The following is a 22,631-nucleotide window of genomic DNA, read 5'->3' on the forward strand; positions in this document are numbered from 1 at the left end:
ATTAAATTATTAAAGTCCATGAAGTAAAACTTTCTAAAAGCAAGCAAAAACAATAATTGAGGCTGTGTTCTTTTTAGCTTATAAGTCTGAAACTTATTTTGGTATATTTTATTTTTTGTTGTAATTTTTGAGATTAGTCATTTTAAAAAATATAAAAATATGGACCGATGTGAAAAAAATTCAAATAAAACGGATAATTAATAAATAAAAAAATATAGCACACAAATCTAACAAAAATTAAAAAAACAAATAAAATACACAAAACAAAAAAAAAAAGTTAAATTAAAAAGAACGCAGCCTGAGTGAAAAGTTCTACGGTACTAGTTTAAATTTACATTACCCATGTTGCCGCCGTTCCACTTCCATCCCTGTCAAGTCAGCCTTCTCGGCCCAATCCCCACTACAAATCTCACGTTTATCCCCATCTCCTTCCCCAACCCCAACCCCCCTCTCTCTCTCCTCTCTGTCTCTCTGTCTCTCTCTGAAGTACTTCTCGCAACCAAACCCTCTCTCGATTCCTGCAGCAGCGAAAACGACAATTCAATTCAATTCAATACGGTCTCATTGGAAACCAGAATCAAAAAGGCTTTCACCTCTATGTACCCCATGACATTTCTGTTTTCGTTGTTAAGCTCAGAAGCTCCAGAATGGATAATTTGGTCGCAAAAATCCCCAGAAAGACTCTGTTTGTCTACGTGATTAGCTTGCTCAGCTTCGTCCCAATAACCAAAGGAGCTGACCCAACTTACTCCTACATCGAATGCCCAAACACAACCCTTAGCACAACCAGCACCTACGCCCCAAACAGCACCTACCAAACAAACCTCAACACCCTCTTCTCCGTTCTTTCCTCCAACTCCAACAACGCATCCGACGGCTTTTACAACTTCACTGCCGGCACCAGCCCGCCCGACGTCGCCTACGGCCTCTTCCTCTGCCGCGGCGACGTCTCTGCCGCCGTGTGCCGTGACTGCGTCGTTTACGCTACCGGTGATGCAGTCCAACGGTGCCCCGGGTCGAAGCGGGTCACAATCTGGTATGACGAGTGCCTGCTGAGGTACTCCAACGTGTCTATATTCGCCGCTCTGGATACATCGTTTTGGGGAATTTTGAGCAATACGCAGAACGTCACGAATGCGACTCTTTTTAACGAAGTTTTGGGAGAGGTACGTAATATAATGAACTCTTTGATATAACTGTAGTATTTCGTATGATCCTGCTATGTTTGAGCAAAAATATGAATTCGTTCAGGTTTGTTCGTTTTTCATTTTAAGTTTTGTTTTGTTTTCTTATCATTATTTTATTTTTCTTTTCAATCATTATCATATTTCTCCGATTATTACTTTCATTTTTTTCTCTATTTTTTTACTTATTACCTCTTTCTCCAATCATTATTTTATTTCTTCTCCATCTACTACCAAAACTAAAATATCCAAAGATGAAAACCAAACAAAGTCTTTTTTTAACTCTATTTTTTTTTTAAATTGTTGACGGGCCACCTTGTTCGAACTTCCACTAATTCGGGATCTTTCCGGGGGACTAAGGCTTCGTTCCAGAACGCCTTTTTAAAAAATAAGTACTTATTTCATATTTTCAAACTAAAAAATAATGTAAATAAAAAATAATTTTTCAATTTTTTTGCATCGTATTAAAGATCTCAATGAGATCTATCAAACAAGATCCATATTGCATATTTTTATATTTCAATAAGCCTATAATTTTTAAGCTTAAAATTGCCTTCTTAAAAAATAAAAACTTAAAATCCGTTCTGGAACGGGGCCTAAGCTCCGGTCCAATTCCTTTTCTCCAGTAGATTTTGGGCCATTTGTAGGCCCTTTTTGAGGCTATAATAATGATAGGAACTATTTACTTTTAAGAGCTTAACAGAACATGCACATGAACTATTTACTTTTTAGAACTTTAAAAAAACTGTTGCAATTATTGAGGCCCAGCAAGGGCTCACATATGGTCTAAAATTGGACCGGATATTTGTTGGTTTCAGTCTTTTCTTTGTGGTATATCAAAAATAAGGGTTTGGTCAAGTGGTTGTGAGAAAGCAATAACTGCTCCTTCAAGAGGTTACAGGTTCCATTCCTATGGAGGACAAACATTCCAAACCTTGAGGTTACTGGGAGTTACGTCCGGTAGTTATCTTCAGAGTTCCGAAATTAATCGAAGTGCACATAAGTTGGCCCGGACATCCAATTTTTTTAAAAAAGTTTTATTCTTATATCTAGTTCTAACGTGGCAAACCACTTAACTAAGTATGAATTACAATTGAAAAGGTAATGGACGATATTGCCAATCGGGCTTCGAGTGATGACTCAGGAAAGAAATTCGCGACCGGACAAGCCAATTACTCGCCCCTTCAGACGGTGTACGGACTCGCGCAATGTACGCCAGATATATCTGATTCTGATTGCAATACCTGCCTTCGGAATTGTATCTCGACTTTTCCGAGTTGCTGTGATGCAAATCAAGGAGCAAGAGTTCTGTATCCGAGCTGTTATGTCAGGTATGAGACATACCCGTTTTACAATGCCAGCGTCGGTGCCGCTCCGCCACCACCTTCGCCAGTCCTCCCTCCTCCTCCTCCGAGTACTACTAGTACGAGCAGCCCTGGTAAAACCTCTTTTGTAAATCATGGATTTGAAATTTAATTTTGAAGTTCTTAGAATTGTCCAGTAACCACAATCTGTTACTCCCGTCATTTTATTCTTGGTTCTTCTTTCTTTTGGATGTCCCCAAATGGTCTCCATTTTGAATTGTCGAAAGAATATATATATATAGAGGAATTTTCAAATGAGGGATCCCTTATTTTGTTAAAATGAGGGACTTTCATTTTCCGATCAAATATTGTAACTTTCTAAGTCTATCCGTTGTAAACACATTTACAAGTCGAAAAATGTATCCTGCATATTAAGAATTAATGCTACTAATTTGAATAAAATTGCATGGACTGCATGTTCACCTAAACTCCCACAAAGGACCAACAATTTGGGATGAAATGTGTATGTCAATATTATTTGCAAAATGTGAGCAATCGTGGTGGTAAATGAATTCATGTTATTCGATGTTGAGTCGTACATGACTTGTTAAAATTGTATTTGTGTCCAATTCGTTGTCTTACAAACCAAGTCTGAACACATTTTCCAAACTCGTTTACTTTTCTACCGAAGCTTGAACAATTCACTAATGTGCTCGACAATCATGATCAGCTTGATTAATGCTTGTTTTTCACGAAGGTTAAACAAACCTATCTATTACTCATTTTTTCAAACAATAAGAAACTACTCACTACGTACTCGAATTAGATCGTTTGGAGCCTTAGTCAGCGCAACCTTTTACTAATGAAATTTGATGATGAAATAATCTTAATAATGCAGGAAATGGGGGAGTCTCATCGCAAGTAATCGCTGCCATTGTAGTTTCAATTGGGATTGCTATTATGCTTTTCGTTGCAGGCTTCTGTTTCCTAACTAGAAGAGCGAAGAAGAAATATAATTCTGTAAATGAAGACAATGGTAAGAACAGGGCAAAATTTCAAAATTACCCTTTCACTAAACTAAAGAAACTTCTTGCCAGAATAAACTAAAGAAAGAGTGACAGAGACCCAAAAACGTACTTCTTGTCCTTTCTTGTTTGACCATTTATTCTTGTTTCAACATTTGATTTGTCCAGTTGAGGATGACATCTCAAAAGTGCAGTCTTTGCAATATGATTTGGGTACAATTAAAGCTGCCACAAACAACTTCTCAGACGATAACAAAATTGGTGAAGGTGGATTTGGTCGAGTTTACAAGGTGTTTTTTTCTTCTAAACCTATTTGAAATTTTCATAAGTTGTTCTACTTTGGACCTACGAGTTTCACATGATGTTTTGCATTCTCAGGGTTTTCTTCCAGATGGACAAGAGGTAGCTGTGAAGAGGCTATCTCAAACTTCAGGACAAGGTGCACAAGAATTCAAGAATGAGATGGTCTTAGTAGCCAAGCTCCAGCATAGGAACCTTGTGAGACTACTGGGATTTTGCTTGGGAGGAGAAGAAAAGATACTCATTTATGAATTTGTGCCCAACAAGAGCCTCGACTACTTTTTATTCGGTTAGGCAATCTAAACACCTCTTCGTTATTTTTGCTTGTTACTAATTTCATTGCCATGAATGTCAAGTCTCGGAATCCAATAACGAATTAACTCTCAAACAATATGAATCATGTTCTTTTGTGCGTGTCTCAATTTCAAGAAACAGAATACCATAATACAGATTTCCCAAGTCTGGTTCTTTGCTTCTAACTTTAACTTGCATTTGAATTGATCAATGCCCAGACCCACAAGAGCGACAGAAGTTGGATTGGTCAAGACGTTACAAGATTATAGGAGGGGTAGCCCGGGGGATGTTGTACCTTCATGAAGACTCCCGGCTTAAAATTATACACCGTGATCTCAAAGCCAGCAATATCTTGTTAGATGTTGATATGAATGCAAAAGTTTCAGATTTCGGCATGGCTAGGATCTTTGGGGTTGATCAAACTCAAGCAAATACAAGTCGAGTCGTTGGAACATTGTAAGTAGTGTCATCCTGTATGTTCTGTTTTTTATATATAACTTGCATTAGTGGACACTGATTTTGTACATGTGCTATTATGGACTTCACTATACTATACTGTGAAATGATTGTAATAATTGCTTCTTAAAGCAATAGTCCCTTTCTTGCCTTATTATTGGTGATTTACATAATTACCCTTTCATCATTTTTGACACATTTTGAAAATTAGAAGGATAATCAGTTAAATACAATCTGAAGTTAAAATGTATTAGTGTTATGGAAAAAAGGGAGTGTTAAATCAGTTCATGCACTTTTTGGCCAATTCTTTGTGCATTATGACCTCAATTGTCTAATGTCTGATTTTGTCTGAAAAGTACTACTGTCTTACCATCTTCTGTTCATGACTAACTGATAATTGTTGCTTGCAGTGGTTACATGTCTCCAGAGTATGTAATGCATGGACAGTTCTCTGCGAAGTCCGATGTGTTTAGCTTCGGTGTCTTGATTTTGGAGATCATTTCTGGCAAGAAGAACAATAACTTTTACCACTTAGATGGTGCTGCGGATCTTCTGAGCTATGTAAGCTTTTACAGTTTTACCCATACATTCTAATTCTACTATGTGTTCCCATATTGCTAGTCTTCTATCCAATTTAGGGATATTAAAAAATGTATGCCCTCCTTTATAGAAGTTCTTAAAATTATCCTTTATTTGTAGCTATAGATATATGTTAAACTGTAAGATAAAGTAGTAACAATGCCATCAATATTGCCTATAAAATTTGGACGCCTATCTATTCATTACACTTCCTTATAAAGGTGTCCATCAATATTGGACATAACATTGGGACTTGGGAGTATCTTCCTCTTTAGTGCCAATATCATCACATCCACAAATCATGCATGTAATTAATGAATTGTTGCAGGCTTGGCAACTCTGGAGGGAAGGAACTCCCTTGGATTTGATGGATCCAACTCTTGAAGGGTCCTATGCAAGAAATGAAGTCACTAGATGCATCCATATTGCCTTGTTATGCGTCCAAGATGATCCAGACGTCAGACCTTCCATGGCAACGATAGTTCTGATGCTCAATAGCTATTCTGCCACCCTCTCACTTCCTCAACAACCGAGATTCTTAAGCCGGGGCAGAACGGGGATGAACATTCTAAAAGAACTAGAGTCAGATAAGTCTACGAGCAAGTCAATTCAGTGGTCTGTGAATGAAACATCAATTACTGAAGTAGACGCCAGATGATGTGGCAAGTCTAGGCCAATACCGAGATTCACGGTTATTTTTACGTTGTCAGATGAATCGTCTGGAGACCAGACGCAAAGGATTTATAAAATGTTTTGAGAGGTTTAAAATACAAGTCCTATAGCATCATCCCAAAATTTATGCATGCAATGTCTATGGAAATCACTCCCACAAAGTATACCAGTTTTCATTCGTTAATTTGTAAATGGTAAGCAATTGTCTCTGTTACCTCCTTCCTCTTTAAAAGATATATATTTTCATAGGCCCGTATTTGGAGTCCAATAAGACATACTGTATCACATATTATGATGTTAACGGAAATTGAAATAAAATGTTACATAGTCACCCGGAGTTTTGTTGATTGTTATGCAATAGAAAGGTCGTCTTACCGAAATACTCCCTCCGTTCCGATTTGTTTGTCCATTTTTTGACTTTTAATTATTTCAAAATGTTTGTCCATTTGACTTCTAGCTGAATCAATTTTTCCTTTTTGCCATTTTTTTAATAGAATAAAGTAACTTTCGTAAAAAAGTTGAGGGTAAATGTGGAAATTTGTATCTTTTTAGGTGTAATGATTGTGTTCTATTTTCTTAAAAAATTGGATTTTGAGATTGGACAAAGAAATTGGGACCGAACGAGTACAAATATGTTGCAAGTATTGCGCAGAAGACTTGTGCTTTCTGCTAGATTTGTTGATGTGCGCAATAGGATCTAAACCAAGCAAAGCACAAAGACACCCACACAGATATTGAGAAAAACTCCGATTCACAACCGTAAGAGACCATGAAAAACCTCACTGATCTAAGCTTTACAGAGTTTCACATACTCTCACTCAGACAATACAGATTTAGGTCCCGTTCTAAAAATCTTCTTAAAAAATAAGCAGTTTATTTCACAATTTCAAACTCAAAAATAATGTAAATAAAAAGTAATTTTTCAAATTTTTTTGCAATGTATAAAAGATTTAGATGAGATCTTTTAAATAAGATTCATATTACATATTTTTAGACTTCAATAAACTCATAATTTTTGAGTTTGAAATTTTCTTCTTAAAAAATAAGTTTTTTTTTTGCGTTGCGGATATGGGCTCTTACAGAAACAAATAAACCAAATACAAAGCTGGTCTTATAGACCCAAGCTATGAAACTATTGGCATGTCACGGGATACAGAGCAGCTCTAGCCATTAGTCCCATGGCTTGCCGAGAGTGACTTGCTAGGACGCTGAAGTCTACTCTGGAAGCGGAGGTGAAAGCCCGCTTGTGCTTTGTTCTGTTTTCATTTCATTCATTTTAAAAGACCTCTTAATTTTCAAAGTAAACATAAGAGTAGATGTGTGTTTTCCAAGACAAAAATTTCAAATAAGCTACGCACTCAATATGGGTTGGAGTAGGTACAGGGAACCTTCCTCCATTCCAATAGAGGTGTAAATGAACCGAATCGAAACGAGCTTTGTGGTGTTTGAGTTCGGCTCGTTTACAAAATGAGTCTCGAGCTCCGCTCTCAAGCTTCGCTCATTATCTAAACGAGCCGGACCAGACTAATTTATTTAATGAGTCTCTTTAAACAAGCCGATCCAATATAGCTAGCCAAATTTTTAAGTTTTGAGCACGGCACGAGCCTAAAACTCGACCTCAAACTTGATCAGATTACTAAACGAATCGATCCGAACCAAACTTAATCTTAACGAGCCGAGCCACGAGCAAATTGCGAATAGTTTGAAGCCCTAATCACAGTTATGAGATACAATACGCCTCATTGACCCCACTTCCAAGTCGTCGCCACCACTTATTTCTCCGCCACTTACTTCTACCCTCTCCCAATCACCATTTTCATCAAAATTGAAACGCCCAAAACCTTTGCCTGCCCCTGGTGCTCTACAATGGGTAAATTCCTCCGCAAAAAACCCAGAAAGGCTCTGTTTGTTTACACGGTTTGTTTGCTCAGCCTCATCCCAATAATCAAAGGAGCTGACCCAACTTTCGTCGCCATAGACTGCACAAAAACATCCCTTGCAAGAACCAGCACGTACGCCCCAAACAGCACCTACCACACAAACCTCAACACCCTCTTCTCCGCTCTCTCCTCCAACAACGCATCCAACGGCTTCTACAACTTCACCGCCGGCAGCAGCCCACCCGACGTCGTCTACGGCCTCTCCCTCTGCCGAGGCGACGTCACCGCCGCCGGGTGTCGAGACTGCGTCGCTTACGCCTCCGGAGACGTAGTCAAACGGTGCCCCAGGTCGAAGGAGGTCACGGTCTGGTACGAACACTGTTTGCTCAGGTACTCCAACAAGTTCATCTTCAACTACCCGGACACACGGGAATGGTTTATTTTGGAAAACACGCCATTGAACGTGACGGATGGGAACCATTTTGACGAAGTTTTGGGACAGGTATTATGATGAATTTCTTTAATTACACGGATTAAGGAGTCTAAATATTAGTATCTCCTGTGGTATGATCCTCCTATGATTTGATACTCCATCCATCTATAGTTATGAGGAACCCGGGGTGCCTGTTTTCCGCAAGGCCCCATCTGAGCCGTCCGTGCTCCGCAATAGACGGTTCAGATTTTATCTCGGTGGACGGTCGAGATCTGTTCGACTAAGATGAAATCTGAGTCGTCCGTGGGTCGAATGGGGACAACATGCATGTTGAACCCCGAAGATTTGACTTTCTAATTAAGGAAAATATATGTAATACACCTTAAGTCACATCTAAACTTGTTTAGAATGAAAATTGAAATTGTCTTGTATTTAACGGTTGGGTATAAAGGATAATGTAAAAAAATTCGATAGATGTGGTCTCGACGCCTCAAATGGCATATGATAAGAGGAAAAATAACTTTTCTTCAAAAAATATTTCAAGGGTTTGTTTAGTTTTTTTCTCTTCTTTATGGGATAAAACCCACTTATTATATCAGAGAAGAAGAACTCAACTTGTTCTATTAAAACCTAAAATAATAAAAGCCCAATTTATTGATTAGAAGTTAGGACATATGTACTCAACATAAGTTTTTTCGTATTACACCTTCCGCCCCTATTTGTTTAGCCCTCGTTCTATTCTAAATTGCTAGAAAATTACTTATGTATAGGGATTTTATTATTATTATTATTTTTTTTGCATATGTTAAAATTTTATATCAAAACAGAGGAGCTACCCTCTGGACACAACATACAACCAATGAAAGGAAAAGGGATAGGAACAAGCTCCCACCCTAACAACTGAACAACTACTCACTAGGAAAGTGTAGAAACAAAACAAAGAAAGAAACAAAACCTCTAAAGAAATCATACAGAGGAGAAGATGGCAGGAGGAAGATTCCTCCACATAGCACACAATCTTTGGTTCCTGGTACTCCTTTTCACCTTCTTCCAAAGACTCAAGCAACCTCGAATATCAGACTTCACCACTGTTACAAGAGTGGTAGCATCCCTTTGAGCACCTTGGAACACTCTGCTATTTCGTTCCAACCATATGTGATAGAGAGATGCAGACAGCACCATCTTGTACAAAGACTGCTGCATACCGTTGCCAGACATATGCTGACTGGCCCAAACCATCTCTTGATCTAATCTAATCAAGCCCCTATTGTACCCACAAATCCTCAAAAGCTGCCCCACAATGTAAGATGCGCCCCACAATGTAAGATGCAAAAGGGCACATGAAAAAAAGATGAGAGTGACTTTCAGGATATGCATTTACAAAGAACACACAAGTTATTAGTCACCCACACCACAACACCCACCCCCCCCCCCCCCCCCCCCCCAAAACTACGCAACCTTTCTTTTGTGGCAAGTCTGCCATGAATAGCAAACAAAGTTTTATAGGTTTTAATGTATTCTATCAAACAAAGTTTCTAAAATCACATAAAACCTTCTAAATGCAAATGTCTAACAAATTGGGACGGAGGAAGTGCAATTGTAAATTGGGTATTTTACCTGTGGGCCTATAGTGGGTGTGACTATCATAAAAGCATGTGGTATGGGAGAGGGATACAACTCCAAATTCTTATATCCTGTTATTTATAATAACTTCTAATCTTTTATGCCCTCCAAATTTCACTAATTTTACTTTCGGCCCTCCAAAATGAAAATTGAAGTTTTTTCTACCATAAACCTTTCGAAGTCAAAAGTAATTACACAATTGGCTCCCTCTTTGTCATTTTTCTGCGCCTGCCACCAGCTGGACAAGAGATGAGTCCGGTCAAGTATGTGAGGCGTTAACCTGTTGTCTTTCGGGTACTGTATTTCCTTTGCTGTATACCAAAAATATGGTTTTAATTCCAATATCTAGTTCTAACTCTCGGCCAACCACTTCACTAACTATTAGTATGAACTACACTTGAAAGGTAATGGGTGATATTGCCAATCGGGCTTCGAAAACTGATGACTCAGGTAAGAAATTCGCGACTGCTCAAGCCAACTACTCACCACTTCAACCAGTGTACGGATTAGCACAATGCACGCCGGATTTGTCTGATGTTGATTGCTATAACTGCCTTCGGAATGCTATCTCAAAGCTTCCTGAAGCAAAACATGGAGGGAGAGTTCTGTTCCGGAGCTGTTATGTCAGGTATGAGATGTACTCGTTTTACAACGACAGCTTCGGTGCTGCTCCTCCACCGCCTTCGCCAGTCCTCCCTCCTAGTACTACTACTCCAACCAGCCCTGGTAAAACTTTCTTTTGTGTATCATGGATTTGGAATTTTGAAGTTCTTAGTATTGTCCAATAACCCTAGCAAGAATCTGTTACTCCTTTGGTTCCATATCCTTCCTAAATAACGCTACTAATTTGAATAGACTTAACCAGATATTGCACATCTGCATAAACTCCCATATCGTGGTGTTAAAATTAATGAAATTAAGCTGTTTGATGTTTACTTGTGCAAACTTAATTCATGATCAGTTCGTTACCTCACAAATAAGTCTGAACAGATTTTCCAAACTCGTTAATTTGAGCATGAACAATTCACTAATATACTCAAGATCCGGATCAGTTTAATTAATGCTTGCTTTAGCTCGGCTTGATTGTTTAACAAACCAAACTTTATATATTATTCGTGTTCTTCAAACAAGCTGAAACAACTTACTACGCTACACAAATCAGATTTTTTGCAGCATTAGTGAGCGCTGCCTTTTGTCAATACATGTGGTTGACGAAATTATTTCTGTAATGCAGGAAATGGAAGAATCATTGCCATTGTAGTTTCAATTGGGGTCACTATTATCCTTTCCATAGCAGCCTTCTGTTTCATTACTAGGAGGGCGAAGAAGACATATAACTTGCTAAGAGAAGACAATGGTAACAACTGTTTGGTGCAGTGGGAGTTGTGGAGCAATTGAGCGCGTGCAGAGATTATACACACAAACACACAGCTCACAGTTTACTGAATCAAATAACTAATGAATTGAAAAAAACTCTCACATTTTACACTCCCCCCCCCCCCCCCCCCTCTCTCTCTCTCTCTCTCTCTCTCTCTCCACACACACTGATTTCTCACACCTCACTCACACTGTATCTCTCTTGTTTCAGTTGAACTTCTCGCGAAGGAGGAATCACTTGAAACAGCTGGAATTTTCAATAACCTTCTGCAAATCAAAGGTCTGGGGAAAGAAAATCTACAAGAGATGAAGCAAATACATTATATACTTGTACTCTACTGAGATTACTCACAACCACACAATTCCCAACCTCCAAATTTATTCAACTCCAAAACTAAACATCCCCCTTAACTCCCACACAAACACGAAACATAACACATGCCTACAAATGCAAACATAATCTCAACATGCTCCTTAAGCTTGCATCTGTCATGGCACACCACCCTTCTCCGCTGTTTTCCGCAACCGCTTCTGCTTGAAGCACTGCAGCTTCAACCTTCTCCACAATACTGGTCTGTTCGTCTACTCCTTCACAGGTATCGTCCCCTATGCAATCACAACTGTCGTGGCCATTCCCACCGCAAGCATAGCACTGCACGTCTGCAGTACACTCCCTCTTGTAGTGGCCGTATTCATTCCAACTGACTCTTATTCCTCTATTTCTTCATCTGTCTCTCTAGACATACTCCTCTGGTCCTCTCCCCCCTCTTGTTAGACCTACCGCTTGACCATGTACATGGCCTCTTTCCTCTAGCTCTTTGTGAATTCCCCACTCTTCGACATTCCTCCTGGATGTCAACTTCACTTGCAGGGCCTCCAAGCTCTTATTGATCCTCTGCTCGTGGATATCTAGCATGGCCAATAACTCTTCCATGGTCATGGTGGTAACCACAACATGATCGAATTTTGGATCCAATGACCGAAATATCTTCTGACACTTTACCTCGCACACACTCACGGTTCACACACCCACCACTCTCTCTCTCTCTCTCTCTCTCTCTGTGTGTGTGATTCTTTGATACTGTAAGAACACCAACACTTTACAAAGCAAACACACTCACATATGACATACCTATGCTGTACTAGGATTGCTCACAACCACACAAGACAAACCTTCCACTCTCAATATCTTGTTAGACTGTATAACTTCACCGCAAACAGTCTCTCACCCTCTCGCTGGACCCCCATCGATCTTTACCCTTCCAACTCTCTCTGTCCCCCAATTCCCACATACATAGAACATAACACATGCCTACACATGCAAGCTAAGCTGAAGAAACTTCTTCTCGCCAAGTTTAACTAAAGATAGAGGGAGAATGAGAGGATTCCAAAAAACTTCTTCTCATCTTTGCTTGTTTTGACCATTTATTCTTGTTTGAACTTTCAATTTGTCCAGTTGGGGAGGACATCTCATCTGTGCAGTCCTTGCAATATGATTTGGGTACTATTCAAGCTGCCACGAACAACTTTTCAGAGGATCACAAAATCGGGGAAGGTGGATTTGGTCCAGTCTACAAGGTTTTATTTATTTATTTATTTTGGCCAAAATGGTTTGAAATTTTCAGAGGTTGTCGTACTTTGGATCTAGGAGTTTCTCAAGATGTTTTGAATTTTTAGGGTATACTTCCAAATGGACAAGAGGTAGCTGTGAAGAGGCTATCTCGAACCTCAGGGCAAGGTGCACTAGAGTTCAAGAATGAGATGGTATTGGTAGCCAAGCTTCAGCATAGAAACTTAGTGAGGCTACTCGGATTTTGCTTAGAAGGAGAAGAAAAGATACTGATTTATGAGTTTGTGCCCAACAAAAGCCTCGACTACTTTTTATTCGGTTTGGCATTCTAGACTACTCTGTGTTATATTGCTTGTTACCTTTTTTTTGGCATGAATGTGACATTTGGAATCCATTATGGATTACCTCTCAAACACACGAACAGAGCTGAATGGTACACTGTGATTCGTGTGTTGAGAGCATTTCACATGCATGCTCAGAGATCAGAGCACTTTAAGGTTACTCTGCTTGTGTCTCAATATCGATAAAACGGAATCTCTTACAACGTATAATGCCCATGTCTAATTCCTTACTTCTTACTTCAACTCGAATTTGGATCTTTCATTGCACAGACCCACAACAGCAAGCGAAGTTGGATTGGTCAAAACGCTACAAGATTATACAAGGGTTAGCTCGGGGGATGTTGTACCTTCATGAAGATTCCCGGCTTACAATTATACACCGTGATCTCAAAGCTAGCAATATCTTGTTAGATGCTGATATGAATGCAAAAGTTTCAGATTTTGGAATGGCTAGGATCTTTGGAGTTGATCAAACTCAAGGAAATACAAGTCGGGTTGTTGGAACATTGTAAGTAGTGTCCCTCCATCCCGTATATTCATTTTTCTATAATTTGCATTAACGGGCACTGACTTTATGCGATCTCAATTGTTGCATCATTGAGATTCATCAAATGCTGGCTCTTGGGGTAGACAAACACGTGCGCTATTATGCCTAGCTGCTTAATGACAATTCATGGACATTACTGAGAAATGATTAGCACTTGCTACTTAGAACAAGTGTCCTTTTCTTACCTTGTTTATTGGTGATTTACCTAATTACCCTTGCAACAATTCTTGACTCTTTCTGGAAATTGGAAGGCTAATTTGTTAAAATCAACAATGGTAATTAAGGAAAAAAATAGTGTGATGGAAAAAGGGGGGTGCTAAATCAGTTCACTTACTTTTTGAGTTGATTTTTTGTGCATTATGACCTCATTTGTTTCACGTCTAATTTCGTCTGAAAAGTACTAGTGTCTTACCGTCTTCCGTTCATGATTAATTGATAATTGTTGCTTGCAGTGGTTACATGTCTCCAGAGTATGTAAGGCGTGGACAGTTCTCTGCCAAGTCCGATGTGTTTAGCTTTGGTGTCTTGGTTCTCGAGATCATTTCTGGAAAGAAGAACAATAAATTTTCCAACTCAGCTGGCGCTACAGACCTTCTGAGCTATGTAAGCTTTTAGCCATATATTCTAATTGCTACTCCGCCTATCCCATATTGCTAGTCTTCTACCAAATTAAGGGATGTTCAAAAATGTATGTGCGTGCTTGTTGAAAGTTCTTAAACTTATCCTTTACAAGTAGCTATAGATATATGTTAAACAATCAAACAAAGCATTAATGCCATCAACAATGCCTTTTAAAATTCGAATCTGAATCTATTCATTACACTTTCTTTTAAACGTGACCATCAATATTGCACATAACATTGGGAACAACTTCCTCTTTAGTGCCAATATCATCGCATCCACAATTCATTTTTGTATGGAATTGTTGCAGGCTTGGAAACTTTGGAGGGAAGGAACTCCCTTGGATTTGATGGATCCAACTCTTCAAGGGTCCAATGGTGTAAATGAAGTCACTAGATGCATCCATATTGCCTTGTTGTGCGTCCAAGATGATCCAAACGCCAGGCCTTCTATGGCAACAATAGTTCTGATGCTCAATAGCTATTCTGCCACGTTGTCACTTCCTCAGCTGCCGGGGTTCTTAGGCCAGAGCAGAACAGGATCGAATATTCCTACAGAAGTAGAGTTGGATCAATCTACAAGCAGGTCAATACAGTGGTCTCTAAATGAAGAATCAATGAATGAAATAGACCCTAGGTGATGTGACAAGTCTGGGCCTATACTGGCATTCAAAATTATTTTACATCCCTAGATGAATAAAGGGAGACTGGATGCGAAGGATTTACGGAAATATTTTAGAGATATGGAGTATTAATTAAATTGCATTTTCTGTGGTAGGAGGCAATATAAGCCTTATGGCATCAGCACAAATTAATACTGTACATGAATGTCTATAGAAATCACTACCACAAAGTATATTATCAGTTTTCACTCGTTTGTTGATGGTGGGCATTTGTCTCTGTTACTTCCTCTGTAAAAGTTAATTTCATAGGCTGCTATTTTGAGTCCAATCAGGCATATCACTTGCTGTGATGTTAATGGAAATAAAACGTTACGTAGTCAAATGGATAGTTTTGTTGATTGATATGCAATAGATTGGAACTCTCACGGAAACAAAACGTTGCGATTGGCCAGTCAAAACGTTAAGCTGAAACAGTAGAACAACTCGATCGATACATGGAAGTATAAACACTTCAGTATGGACTAGGCTAGCTATTAGTTATGAGGATCAATAAAAAAAAAAAAGTAAACCTCTACATACTTCCTGGAAGTGGAGCAGTTGCCGCACAAACTCTCGCAATGAAAAGAAGGTAATGATCCCAAAAAAATGAAAGAAATTTAATATGGACCCGAAGGATCAAATTCCTTTGGGAATTAAATTTCCCATTTTTGTCATAAAGCCATATACTGATCTCCTTTAGGCCAACAAAGGTTGGTTAATAAGTGTCCATTTTACAAAAAATAAAAATAAAAATACTTTCATCTGTCTCTTTTTTAGAGTCTAATATTCTATTTTGGGATGTCCTTTAATAAATATCCATTTTGCAATGGGTTAATATTGTTATTTATCACATATTAAGTTTATACTAATATTGTTATCTTTCTTTATTTCTATTTGTTTGATTGTGTATATTGGTTCCTTTTTTCAAAAATCCTGACTAGGTCAGTGCAGTGCAGTATAATAGTTTTCATAGAAGAATTGTCAAATACTTGTAAAGTTTGGTTGGCGTGGCTCTCATAGTCGAAGAAAGAGTTTTTGAGTTGACGGAGGCAATCTGATGGTTTTATTTTCCTTTAAAGGAAACAAAAAGGGACAGATTAAAAACAAAAGTAGAAAAGGACGTGAAAACACTAGCTACCGAGTCCCCACATATTTACACTTGCACAATAGGATGGTGAGCTCAACCCCTATAGTTTATTTATTTTTTCATTTTTTTGTCGATCTTTGGAGTAAATTTTTATTGATACAAAAACTATACATCGGGAATGGGCAACCACCCCAAGGAGGACGGAAAGCAATCACAAAGGAGGTCAAAGCTCACAAAAGAACATTCACAACTTCACACAGACGAAACTCGTCTTTGACTTTGAAAAAACTATCAAGATGATGTAGAAAATTCGCCACAACAACACCCACAAGAGTTATGGACCGAGGATAAACCTTTTAGTATTCCCTTAAATGAAAGAAGATATTATTCATTGAAGGAAATAGAGGAGAAAATCTTATTTCCATGAATACGATTTTACGGAGCCAATCGTGCGCACTCAAAAGTATTTTTGAAGGTCTGGATTTTAAAAAACTTTTTCGACTCTTCCCCGGAAAAATTTCTTCAAAATTCAGACTATAGATTACCGAAATGCACGGGTGAGATCGAACAGTTTTGTAAATAATCTATTTACAGCAATTTCGTGAATAAATCTATCTCATGATAGAAATGGTCCCTATCAAAATAATGCATGCAGAAACGGTCCTCAGCTTCCAACTAAATAAGGCTTTAATGACTGTTTCCTTTTGACCAAAGAAAAAGATAAGGCCTCAATGATCATTACTACTTCCACGTCGTCGGGCCTACGTACAGCTACCCATCATTTTCAATCGTTCCTTCTCCAAATCTCCATTCTCATAGTAACCATGCATAATTGAAACACCCCCAAAAACCATAGCCCGCCCAGGTACTCGATCGAAAATGAATAATTTGCTACCCGGAAAGGCTAAGTTTGTTTACACGATTTGCTTGCTCAGCCTTATTCCAGTAATAACTAAAGGAGCTGACCCTTTTTTCCTAACCTTAGACTGCCCAGACACAACCCTTAACACAACCAGTACCTACGCCCCAAACAGCACCTACCACACCAACCTCAACACCCTCTTCTCCGTTCTCTCCTCCCACTCCAACAACGCATCCAACGGCTTTTACAACTTCAGTGCCGGAAGCAGCCCGCCTGACGTCGTCTACGGCCTCTTCCTCTGCCGCGGGGACCTCTCCGCAGCGACATGTCATGACTGCGTCGTTTACGCTTCAAAAGCTGCAGTAGCACAGTGCCCCACGTCCAAGCGGGTCTCGATCTGGTACATCGAGTGTATGCTGAGGTACTCAAATGCTTCCATCTTCTCCACTGTGGACACGGGGTATTCGAGAATGTGGCAGAATCAACAGAGGGTGACGAATACGACCCGTTTTACCGAAATTTTGGGAGAGGTATTAATTATTATGAAGTCTTTTATATATATTTATATCGATCGATTGAACAAGATAGAATATATGTACTCTTTTTCACTGTTAATTTTGATGTTCTATATATATATGCAAACCAAGATGATAGGATACTGACACGTACTTAGATCAAATTATATTTGTCAAATGCAATTTGTTCAGTTATTTTTTCTATAAGTAGTTGTGGTCATGACTGATATCTTGCTAATTTGATATTTGATAATATCAGAATATAAACAATTTTCTGAGATGCCTATAATAGTGGAAGAGGACAAGAAATTTGCGACCGGGTGTAACAGAAGAAAATTGATGTTCTAATGGCCTATAGTTGTACTTGTTAGAAATTTATTCTAAAAATCATGTTTTTATGTAGTGGATAAATATTTAATTATGTATTTATTAATCAATTTTATCTATTTTGATGAGAATTTTTTATAGGCAATATTTGCATAATATTATTGTATGTTGTGCACGTGTCTTTTATTTTACAAAATAGATGATCCAGTGTGTAGAGTTTGGCTTGCACACAAAAGATCGGATCATCGATTTTTGTAAAATATAAGATATGGTTCACAGTTTTAAATGTAACTAGACACACCATCGATAGGACTGTAGTACAAAATTTTAGAAAGTCTATCTTGACTACGGAGAATGATTAGTTTCAACTTATTATGCTAATACACTTTCTATGTATATATTGAACAGAACCACATTAAAGTACTTGTCTTTGTACTGCCTTTATAAGACAATTAGAACATCATGATTATTATGAATGCTTATACTCTTAATTCAAAGATAATTAATAAATATATTATTAATGTTGATAGACTTTTATTAATTAGAGAGTGAAATCCACTCTAGGGTCAATAGTCTCGGTGAGTTGGGTCACAACATTATTTGTATGATAGTTATTAATTATTAATAGAATCCACGTTCTGGTAAAGATTGATGATACCCCCTGAGTAAGCTTATAAGTTTCGATTATGTCAAACCTTACAGGTGGATAAATGTTTTTGACATAACAAATCAGTTAAGTGGACAGTCTTAAGGAATGTTATAGATGCTTATTAAATATAAATTTAATCAACGGGTATGTAACGCCCCGATTTTCCAAGGAATTTCGAAGGCAATAAAAATAATAAAATTTTATTGAAGTAACTTTAGAGCGATTCTAGTCTTGATACATATACCAAGAGAATTCGATCTATGTCCCTGGTATTCCTCTTGTGTCCGACTGCTCCTTCATTGAATCCTGCACCCTCTGGCAAATTGATCGCCAAAGCAAACGATTTGCCAGGATACAAACGTAGCTATGAGTGATAAATCACCCAGTAGAATAATTTAACCCAACTACCCCTCTTATTTTACAGCTAGCAAGCAAACAAAATAATATTGATGCAGAGAATTGAACAGAAATTTCACACATAACCGATTTAATATTATCCATTAGCCTAACGCGTGATCTAAGATCTCAACCATGAGATCCTTTCCTCCCATATCCACTAACTATGACCGTGTCATGGAAAATCCCCCCCTTGCTTGTCTTGCACACGGGGTCCTAAATGAATACACCTAAATTATGTACTTAGCATGAATTCATTTAAGACCATAGCAGAGGGCACGATTACCCTTTGGAACTTTCCATGGCGTACCATACGCCACCATACTTAAGACACTAACTATGACTGTATCATGAGACAATCCCTCATTGCTTGTTCGGCAAAGGCACGATTACTCTTTGGAACTTCTCATGGCGTACCATAAGTTAGAGTCGCCACGACAATAACTATGACCGTGTCATGGGACAATCCCCCCTTGCTTGTTCGGCAAGGGCACGATTACCCTTTGGAACTTCCCATGGCGTACCATATGTTAGAGTTGCTACAATAACATAACCGGGCCCTACAGGTAACCCATTACAATACAGGGTCCAAATCGATCAAATCCACAATCTCACAACACCACAACTTTACCATTTTTTTATTAACTTAGTATCGTCTAGAAGAAATCTATTCGCATGTCACCCCATGTCTCTAGGGTCCAATCTAGCATTCAAATTAAGTATTGGAACAATATACAATTAATCAAAATAGTAATTAAAACAATAACAAGCAGTGCAATCACATAACTTTTTATGAATGGGCCGTTGCCCTTAGTCTTGTATGGCCAAGATGTTATTAATAAAGCAAGAAACTTTTATCAAATTATTAAGAAGGAAAATAATCATTTTGGTCAAAAAATTAGTATGCCTAGGCTTATACTAGTTTTATTTAAGAATTAACTAGATTAATAACCATAATAAATACAAAAAAATAGATAATAATATTAAATGAAGTAGCATGACCTTAAAACGAGTCCTACGGTCCTATGCAACATGTTCGAGTATCAAAAGTTGGATCCGAAGGGTCGTGGAAATTTTTAAAATAAAGATATTAACGAAAGTTGCCAAAAGTAAAATAAATAGATAATGAATAATCTAATAAATAAAATATGTTGAGATTAACAAAGTTTCATCTTAGGAATGTAAAGAGTCTAAAAAAAATTATTCGGGCATTAATAACAGAGTTTATAAGGTTGCAAATATTTTTCGATTGAAAACTTGGTAAAATAAATAATAAACAATTAATTAAATAAATAAAATTATTTTAACAAGATATCATCTTTGAGGTGCGAGGAGTCTAGAAAAAAAATTGTTCGGGTGTGAAAAACATTGTTTGGAAGGTCGCAAAATGGCTGGACCTTGCAGCCCGAAGGTTGCGGCCGCAATGTTGAGAGCAAAAACGTTTTTTTTTTTTTTTCGCGATGGTTTTGATGCATTGGTCCATTTGGGGCATAGGGTTAAGCTTAAAAACACTTAATATACTTAGAGAAGAGGTTGGAATGGATTATAATACCTCAGGTTGATCGAATTGGATTGAAATCGAAATTTTTGAAATTGAGGAAGGTGACTTCGGGTTTGGCCGAGGGGGAACCTTATGATTGAATTGAGGCTTGTTTTGGGATGCCATGGGTTGTAGAAGGTGATTGGTATAGTTGAATTAAGTTTCAGTTGGGTCTAAGTGCAAAACCCATTTTTTCTCTCTCTAGAACTCCATTAACGGAGCTCCAAGCTTTCTATTTTTCTCTCTACCTTTCTCTACGAAATTTTTAGTGGTGATGGTGGTGTCGTGGTGTGGGTTCGTGTTCTCTAATTTCGGATGGGGAATGGAGGGGTATTTACAGGAGGTTGGGTGGAGTGAGGAGCAAGTAGGGAGAAAGGAGAGAAAGAGAGCCGGTTGGGAGAAAGAAAGGGTATGGTGGTGGGCAAGGAATGGGGTAGGGGGGATGGATGCTGAACTAGGGGGCAGGGTGGATGGTGTTCAGAAAGGAAGAGAGTTTAATGGAGAGAGAGAGAGAGAGGGAGGGCTGGGAGGTGAGAGAGTGGAAAAAAAATTATTTTGGAAAAAAATTATGGTACACAAAACACACATGGAATTTATTAAAAAACTAAAATAATCATACCGGAATAAAATTTGTAATTCTAAAAAAAAAATTTGGGTCAAAAATCTGGATTGTTATAGGGTATCTGTAATCTTAACATTGAGAGATTAATAAGTATTTAATAATTTGTAGCTCGAAATATGATTGAGATAAGGATGAGAGTGGAATTATATTTCTTTAGTGGTATGAATTATAATTTGCCAAATAAAAAATATAATCTTTGTGGGATTAGGATTATAATCTTTGCACAAGGATAAGGGCATGTGAAGAAAAAATTACTAACCTAAGACCAGAGACAGAGCCACCACAAGGGCTTATGGCGGCTACGGCCCCCGCGTTGTTTTGGATTTTTTTAAATTTTGATATTATTTTTAGTTTTTTTTTGTTTTTTAAGAATTATATTTTATATTGAGTGTTATTTAAAACATGTAAATGCTTTAAGAATTTGTTTATTTTGGGTCTCAAAACCCAATTTCGCACTCTGCTCATGGTCTTCCATAAGTTTTTTTTTCCAATTATTAATCTCGTTTCTCTTTTTATCTCTCCTACCCCCGAATAACCTCTCTTATAATCTAAATCAAACAATTTTTGAAATTTCAAAACCTTATTGTTATAGTTTGGCCTCCGCGTTTACAAAAGTTTGGTTCCGTCCCTGCCTAAGACTACGCGAGTTCGTAGTTGTGTACGTAATCTCTCTGCGTGATTCAAAGGCCACTAACTCCCACCACCAACATTAACCTCTTGTCTTTCTTGTAATTTACACAGTGGTTTAGTTTATGTAATCTCTCTAATATCTAGTTCTGAATTTTGGCAAACCACCATACTAACTGTTAGTAGTATGTACACTTGGAAAGGTAATGGACGATATTGTCAATCAGGCTTCGAGTAGTGACTCAGGTAAGAAATTTGCGACTGGAGAAGCCACCAACTCATCGCTTCGACCAGTGCTTCAACCGGTGTACGGAATAGCACAATGCACGCCGGATTTGTCTGATCTCGATTGCAATGGCTGCCTTCAGAAGGGTGTCTCGTTGTTTCCTGAAGCAACAATAGGAGTGAGAGTTGTGTTTCCAAGCTGTAATATCCAGTATGAGGATTTCCAGTTTTACGATGCCAGCGTCGGTGGTGCTCCGCCGCCACCTTCGCCACTCCTCCCTCCTCCTCCTCCTAGCAAGACTACTACAAACAGTCCTGGTAAAACTTTGTTTTGGAAAGCGTGTATTTTGAATTCAATTTTGAAGTTTTTACAGTTGTCCAGTAATCATACTAATAATCTTTTAATCCTTAATTAATTTCGTTCATATTCATGGTTCTTCTTTCTTTCGGATGTTCCCAAATATTTCCATTTTGAAATATCCGAACCAAAAGTTTTGGACTTTCTAAATCTATCCATTATAAGCACATTTAAAAGTTGAAAGAAGTGGGGAGGGTTATTAAGAAATAATGCTACTAATTTAAATAGAGTTACACAACAGATATACTACATATTTTCCTAAACTCCCACGAAGGACCGAGAATACGAGAAGAAAAGCAGATATCAATTTGTTACCTTACATATTTACATTTTTCAAACTTGTTTTGGACCGAAGCTTTCTTGAACAATTAATTCACAAATATGCTCGAGATCGATCCCGATGATAGCTTAATTAATTCTTATTTTAGATCGACTCGTTTGTTAAAGAAACCAAACTTGACATAGTTCTCATTGTTTTCAAACAAGCAGAAACCACTCACTAAGCTACTCAAATCGAATTGTTTGTAGCCTTAGTAAGTGCTACCTTTGTCATATG

The 22,631-nt window shown here is 38.0% G+C and overlaps 2 protein-coding genes across 7 annotated transcripts in view; both read left to right on the plus strand.

The window, feature by feature from the left end:
• The window catches only part of LOC131313372 (cysteine-rich receptor-like protein kinase 10), a 65,518-nt gene extending 50,432 nt beyond the window's left edge, over positions 1–15,086 (plus strand). The window contains exons 2-10 of one of the 2 annotated variants that reach the window (XM_058341649.1): positions 7,612–8,196; positions 10,155–10,476; positions 10,985–11,107; positions 11,339–11,407; positions 12,584–12,705; positions 12,805–13,015; positions 13,309–13,546; positions 14,038–14,188; positions 14,517–15,086. In XM_058341649.1, coding sequence (XP_058197632.1) covers positions 7,681–8,196; positions 10,155–10,476; positions 10,985–11,107; positions 11,339–11,407; positions 12,584–12,705; positions 12,805–13,015; positions 13,309–13,546; positions 14,038–14,188; positions 14,517–14,846 — 2,082 coding nt within the window. In that variant the 5' untranslated portion in view covers positions 7,612–7,680 and the 3' untranslated portion in view covers positions 14,847–15,086. The remainder of the gene's footprint in view (positions 1–7,611; positions 8,197–10,154; positions 10,477–10,984; positions 11,108–11,338; positions 11,408–12,583; positions 12,706–12,804; positions 13,016–13,308; positions 13,547–14,037; positions 14,189–14,516) is intronic. The other variant, XM_058341650.1, reaches the window with a different exon arrangement.
• LOC131313374 (cysteine-rich receptor-like protein kinase 10) overlaps positions 454–22,631 on the plus strand; it is a 98,296-nt gene continuing 76,118 nt past the window's right edge. The window contains exons 1-8 of one of the 5 annotated variants that reach the window (XM_058341657.1): positions 454–1,166; positions 2,286–2,622; positions 3,387–3,524; positions 3,682–3,803; positions 3,892–4,102; positions 4,326–4,563; positions 4,974–5,124; positions 5,471–6,151. In XM_058341657.1, the coding sequence (XP_058197640.1) occupies positions 648–1,166; positions 2,286–2,622; positions 3,387–3,524; positions 3,682–3,803; positions 3,892–4,102; positions 4,326–4,563; positions 4,974–5,124; positions 5,471–5,800 (2,046 nt within the window). In that variant the 5' untranslated portion in view covers positions 454–647 and the 3' untranslated portion in view covers positions 5,801–6,151. Of the gene's footprint in view, positions 1,167–2,285; positions 2,623–3,386; positions 3,525–3,681; positions 3,804–3,891; positions 4,103–4,325; positions 4,564–4,973; positions 5,441–5,470; positions 6,152–16,783; positions 17,347–21,695; positions 22,036–22,631 lie in introns of those variants that run through there. The other 4 variants (XM_058341663.1, XM_058341655.1, XM_058341660.1 and 1 more) reach the window with 4 other exon arrangements.

Source organism: Rhododendron vialii, chromosome 13a, assembly GCF_030253575.1.
Source record: "Rhododendron vialii isolate Sample 1 chromosome 13a, ASM3025357v1".
NCBI lineage: Eukaryota > Viridiplantae > Streptophyta > Magnoliopsida > Ericales > Ericaceae > Rhododendron > Rhododendron vialii.